Consider the following 6,000-nt stretch of genomic DNA (forward strand, 5'->3'; position numbering starts at 1 on the left):
AAGGCTACCTTGACTGTTTCCATGTGCGTCCTCACCTGCCGGTCCTTCGTCTCCATTACCTCTGTCACCTCGTCCAACCTCGTTGTCAGTCCCTCACGTACCATCTGACATTGCCTCTGTGTCGCTATCAAGTCATTTTTTATGTCGTTTTGTGTCGCTTTTAACCCTCCTAATACCGCAGTGTTCCTTTGAACCTGCTCCGTTAGTCCTTTTTGTCCCTCCGTCAGCTGTTCCACTTCCAGCGTCAACTCCTCTATACCACCTTGCAATTTTATAGTCCCCTTTCTCACCTCCTTCTCCATGCGCTCCTTACAGTGCCTCACCTCCTCGCACACTCCTCCGACCTCCTCACTCACACCTCTTCTGATCTCCTCTCCCATCACTTGCATCTCCTGCCCAGATGCCACCCTCATCTGCTCCATTTCCTCCCTGTGAGCATCCAATTTAGTTTCTACCCCCATTCTGACCCCCTCTATCTGCTGCCCCATTTTTTAAACTTCCCTTTCCGCTTGGTCCCTCATGTCCCTCAATTTGCCTTCCATACTGTTTTCTAACCCCTCTAACCCCTTTTGCATCCCTTCCATTTGATTCTCTTGAGCGGCCATTCTGTTTTCTACCCCCGTTAACCCATGTTTCACCCCTTCTATTTGATTCTCTTGAGCGGCCATTCTGTTTTCTACCCCCGTTAACCCATTCTTTACCTCTTTTATCCCATTGTCTAACCCCTCACCGGTACCCCTCGCTTCGTCCCTCATTACCCCCAATTGCTCACTCTGAGCCCTCGCTTCGTCCCTCATTACCCCCAATTGCTCACTCTGAGCATCCATCCGGTTCCCCATTCCTAAAATTTGGTTTCTCATCCCCCTGTTCTCTTCCCTCTCCTCATCCGCCTTGACCATGAAGGCCTGCATCTGCTGCATGAATAGGCCCCAGTTCATTGGTGCTGCGGCCGCTGCTACGGTCACGGGCGCGGCAAAATTTGGTGCCGCTACACCCACGTGCGCGAGGACGCCACTTTGCGCGCCTGAAGCCTCGTGCGCGAGGACGCCATTTTGCGAACCTGCCGCCCTCACTGCTTCGCTCTCCTCTTGTCCCTCAATTTGGTCCTGGATCGACCCTGCCTCACTCTCCTCTACCGGAACCCAGCCGTCTTGATCTGCCATAGCGCGACTTTCAAAATTCGTTTTTTTTTTTTGTAAAACAAAATCAAATTTCGGTGTCTTGTAATTTTGAGCGCGTTAAGCGCGCTTCGGGTCCAATCTCACTCCTCGACACCAATTGTTATGGACACGGCTTAAGATGTTATGATGGGCCGAGCGGAATGGCCGCCGTGTTCGCACAGTTTACCCGATTACCCCCAACTCACCCGATTCCACTCGAACGTTGACCAAGTCGCGCTATGCTAAATCAATGAAGGAAAAGACACAACGACTGGGATAAATGAAACGACACAAGGGGTACAGTTCTCAAGACCTCCGGAGGAGGATATAATTAGTGGGGGAGAAAAGGGGTAGATTACAAGGCAATGAGGTAAAGACACAGAAGAGATAGGCACTTAGACACAATCTTATCTATCCCAGACAGACCACAGACAAACGGAACAAGACTGACTTACACAGGGATTGATGGCAGGGAAGGACAGGCAGTCGATAGCACAAGGTGCACCTTGGCTCAGGGACAGAATCAAGCACGGTCCAGTCCAGAGATGCAGGGAGGTGTCACAGCGCTCAGAGGTGGCGTCCTTCTCTCTCCAAGCTGAGGGCGCATCTGACGTCACCTCCCTCTTCCTGCGCATGCTCAGCGGGGAGTGACACGCCCTCGGCTCGTTGGCTCCGCCCCAGATGGGATCGGTCCGCCGCTTCTATTGGGTGCGGGGGGTTACCGGGCTCCGCCCTTGACGAGGAGCTGACAGCGAGCCCCTACGTGGTAACCCCGTCGAGCACATGCTCGATGGCGGCTCGTTGGAAAGGCTTGGTGCCCTTTCAACACCCCCTACCAACCAAGCCGGAGTGAGGATGCACACTCCCCGCGCCGCCGCCGCTGTTGTTGTTGTTGTTGTTGTTGTTGTACCATGAGGAAGAGCTGCGGGGAGGTATTGGGAGGTCCTAAACTTCCTAACGGTGCCATACAATCACATTCTGGTGCAACGAAAAGTCAGAATTAATGGAAACGAGTCCTTAACTGACATAGACTAAGAATAACTAGCAAGATGTCCTATAGTTGTCTACGTGAGATGCGGTGGACCTGGATGCGACATTTAATGGGGGAAATAGGGGGGAGGTCGGGTCTACAGAGTGTTGTTTACAGGAAATGGGACTAGGGAATGGGGGATTGGGGATAGTTGGGAAGTATGGAGGAAATAGGGGAATATTTACAAGCGGATATGGATGGATGCCAATCTCATATCCGCAACAATATTTTAGAGAAGGATTGATTATATTAGATGAAGATTGATTATACACATACTAGATACGGAGGCCCTGGACATGGTGAAGGTATCATGCAGTACCACTATGATACACCAGGTGACGACATCTTGATTGGTGTCAAGATGTCGTGGACGACATTGTGAAGGATGTGATCTACAGTACATGAGATCACATGCCTTGAATGATAAGTAATTCAAAAGAATCCTCATGGAAAGTGAATACTCGGACATCTGTTTCTTCACTTGGGGCAGATGGCTGAGCTGAGGTAGAGTTCTGCAATGAATGTTTGTCTTCAAAAATGCCACAGCAGAGTTCCTGCTGAGCAGGGACCGAGATGCTCATCATATTAAAATACGCCATTTGTGTCTGTCTGTCTGATGAATTTTTGACGCCAATACATTCTGTCATTACTTATCCAATCTCAACCAAACTTGACAGTATGACCAAGGGTTACTTAATGAAGGTTGTAGCGCATTCATTTGCCCCCCCCCCCCTCCCCAAGGGGCTTTTCTCCCCCGAGCGGGTTTTCCCCACCATTGCCGTCAATGGGTTGCATGTTGAGGTGTATATCCATGTTAAGTTAGCTTTATCGTGGCGTTTTTCCAAGGCCGCTTCGAATAACAAAACTAACGATAATAGCATAATATTAATGTTATTACAAAACAATATTAATACCAATAATATCCCACCTCCCCAAGGGGTTTTTCCGGCGAGTCAACATATATAAATAGCTTATCATGGCGTTTTCGTGGGAGCAACGGCCTCTACCAGAAGTAATGAACATTAATGAATATTATGAACCACAAACACGTATGATTAGCGTTTTAAACAGTCGCTAATGCTGTTTATAACACTAAATGAAGAAATTTGGAGGAATCCCGACATGCATGAGGTAAGTTTTACTTACAGAACTGAGCGAAGATCTACTGTACTCTAGGTACCCCCATAAGTGTTGGGTTAATAACATGACCCTTCCTGGCGCTAACATGGCATTTTTGTAGTGAACTTTTGAAACTCACTCCTGCTGTTTAACACGAAACTGAAAGGGAGGAAGCCCGGGTTGTGCTCCTTTACCAAGCAGCTAGCTAGCGTTTGCCAAGCCAGCCGTTCCTTAACGGTTTTGAATGGAATGCTTGCTCGAATGCTTAAACCACTTGGCTATCTCTCCACAAGAAACTTGGTAGATGAACACACACCCAATGTTCTTGAGACCAGACCACAGATCAACTGTAATCTATGTACCCCAAAGAGGAATGACCCTTTCTGCCCCTCCTGTAGTTAGCGGGTGTACTCGTCTCACAAATCGAGAATTTGTCAGATCTTGCTTATCTGAACATAACACAGTGCCTCAACAAATTGAATCTGGAGCTACAAGGAAAGGGGAAAACAGTTCTTTACATCGTGGAAACTTACAAAGAAACCATCTCCTTTGGAAACAGCTAGAATTGCAGAACTTCACACACTTTCTCTCCCTCAATAACCTTGGTGTTGATTGCCGCTTTACAAATGAGAATGTTGAATAAATGCAGCGCATGATTGAACAGTTTGGTACTAGATTTGGGAACTTCAGGAAACAACACAAGGAGATTGACTTTGTCTCAGATGCTTTCACGGCTGATGTTGATGGTGAACATCAAATCAAATTGTTGGAATTACAAGGTGACCTCCAGGAGTGACACTGGAACAAGTACAGAACTAATCAAATTGTGCAAAATTCTACCAAGTCCCAAGTATCACCATCTCAAACGTGCAATGGAATTTTCGTCTGTTCAGGACCACTTTTTTTTTCTTTTTTTTTTATTCTTGACTGGCCAAAATTTTTTATTGAGGCAATGTCGCTTCACTAAAGTTTAAAAGTTATGCGGTCCATGAATAGTTGAATAGTCAATCTGGTTATACTATAAGAGAATGTGTCTGTGTCACCATTTTTCTCAGACATGGCCAAACAGATCTTCATCAAACTTTCAGAGACTCATTAGTGAGTGCCGGGGAGTACATATTAGAAAAGGATTGATTATATTCTGAGTATATACGAGATGCAGATTGCTTACGTTATATAAGGATTGATTGAGACATAAAGGTAAGTGCTTGCATGAAACGTCAATTATTTCACTTCACAGCATTAAACACATTAGGATGTTTATGTAAGAAGTTACTCCTGTTTGTATCTTTCACATCATCACATTGTTGCTTATGTAACATGAAGGTAGATGGTATAACACCGAAGTTAAACGTTATTTTTCCTTTCTTTCGCCATCTCCAGATTCCCTCCCCGTGGGGTATGATGGGGTATGGCCCAGTGGAGTTGCTGGGATTTGGTGCCAGCTACAACCCCCAGCCCAATGACATCACTTTCTGCATCAGCTCATGGAGAGAAGAAGGGAGCTTTGAAAGCCGTGCGGCACAAAATGAGGAGAAACTGAAAGGAAGGGAACACTATGGAAAGCAAGGGGTGATGACAGGGCAAAGGAAGTTATTAGACGGCACGGTCAGAGCAAGAGAGAAACACGGTAACGTAACAGGGAATGAGGGGGAAACTGTGATAATGGATAAAGCCAAAGTTTTCGCACAAGCCATTTGTGAAGCTCTTCGTGTAATGGGGCAAATCTGCAGGCATGGAGAGATGAACCGTGAGTAAAATCAAATACATTTTCTTTGAACCAAGGCTTTAAATATAAACATGTACCATTTAAACGCTGAGCAAGATTACACAGATGTGCCCCCAAACTTCAAAAAGTCAATATTCCAATCGGGGAAAAACTTTTATTATCCACCAATAGCATGGCAATATCCCACTGTTTAAAGATGGTTTCTCATGAATCCCAATGAGAATATTTAATATACTTACATTTTTATATCTATTTATTTAAACTATGTATTTTTTTTATTATTTATTCATTCATCTACTTTTTATTCATATTAATTTATTTAGTCAGTTTATATTTATACTTATCTACTTTAAATTTTTATTTATTTACTTATCTACTGTTTATATTTAACTAATTTGTATTTAACTTAATTTATTTCATTTATTAATTTTTTTAGAAAGAATTGCCCTTTTTAACTGATTTTTATTATTTACAAAGTATTGCCCTTTAAAACTGATTTTTATTTATTTTGTTTGTATTTATATTCATTTATTTATTCAGTTTATATTTATTTTGTTTGTATTTATATTCATTTATTTATTCAGTTTATGTTTATTTTGTTTGTATTTATATTCATTTATTTATTCAGTTTATGTTTATTTTGTTTGTATTCATATTAATTTATTTATTCAGTTTATGTTTATTTTGTTTGTATTCATATTCATTTATTTATTCAGTTTATATTTATTTTGTTTGTATTTATATTCATTTATTTATTCAGTTTATATTTATTTTGTTTGTATTTATATTCATTTATTTATTCAGTTTATATTTATTTTGTTTGTATTTATATTCATTTATTTATTCAGTTTATATTTATTTTGTTTGTATTTATATTCATTTATTTATTCAGTTTATATTTATTTTGTTTGTATTTATATTCATTTATTTATTCAGTTTATATTTATTTTGTTTGTATTTAT

General features: G+C 42.1%; 1 protein-coding gene across 1 annotated transcript in view; it reads left to right on the forward strand.

The window, feature by feature from the left end:
- LOC137421025 (uncharacterized) overlaps positions 1-5,354 on the forward strand; it is a 150,890-nt gene extending 145,536 nt beyond the window's left edge. The window contains exon 18 of the mRNA XM_068106672.2: positions 4,693-5,354. Coding sequence (XP_067962773.2) covers positions 4,693-5,067 — 375 coding nt within the window. The 3' untranslated portion in view covers positions 5,068-5,354. The remainder of the gene's footprint in view (positions 1-4,692) is intronic.
- Positions 5,355-6,000: the final 646 nt, after the last annotated feature.

This window comes from Myxine glutinosa, chromosome 2 (assembly GCF_964187855.1).
Source record: "Myxine glutinosa chromosome 2, kmMyxGlut1.1, whole genome shotgun sequence".
Taxonomy (NCBI): Eukaryota; Metazoa; Chordata; class Myxini; order Myxiniformes; family Myxinidae; genus Myxine; species Myxine glutinosa.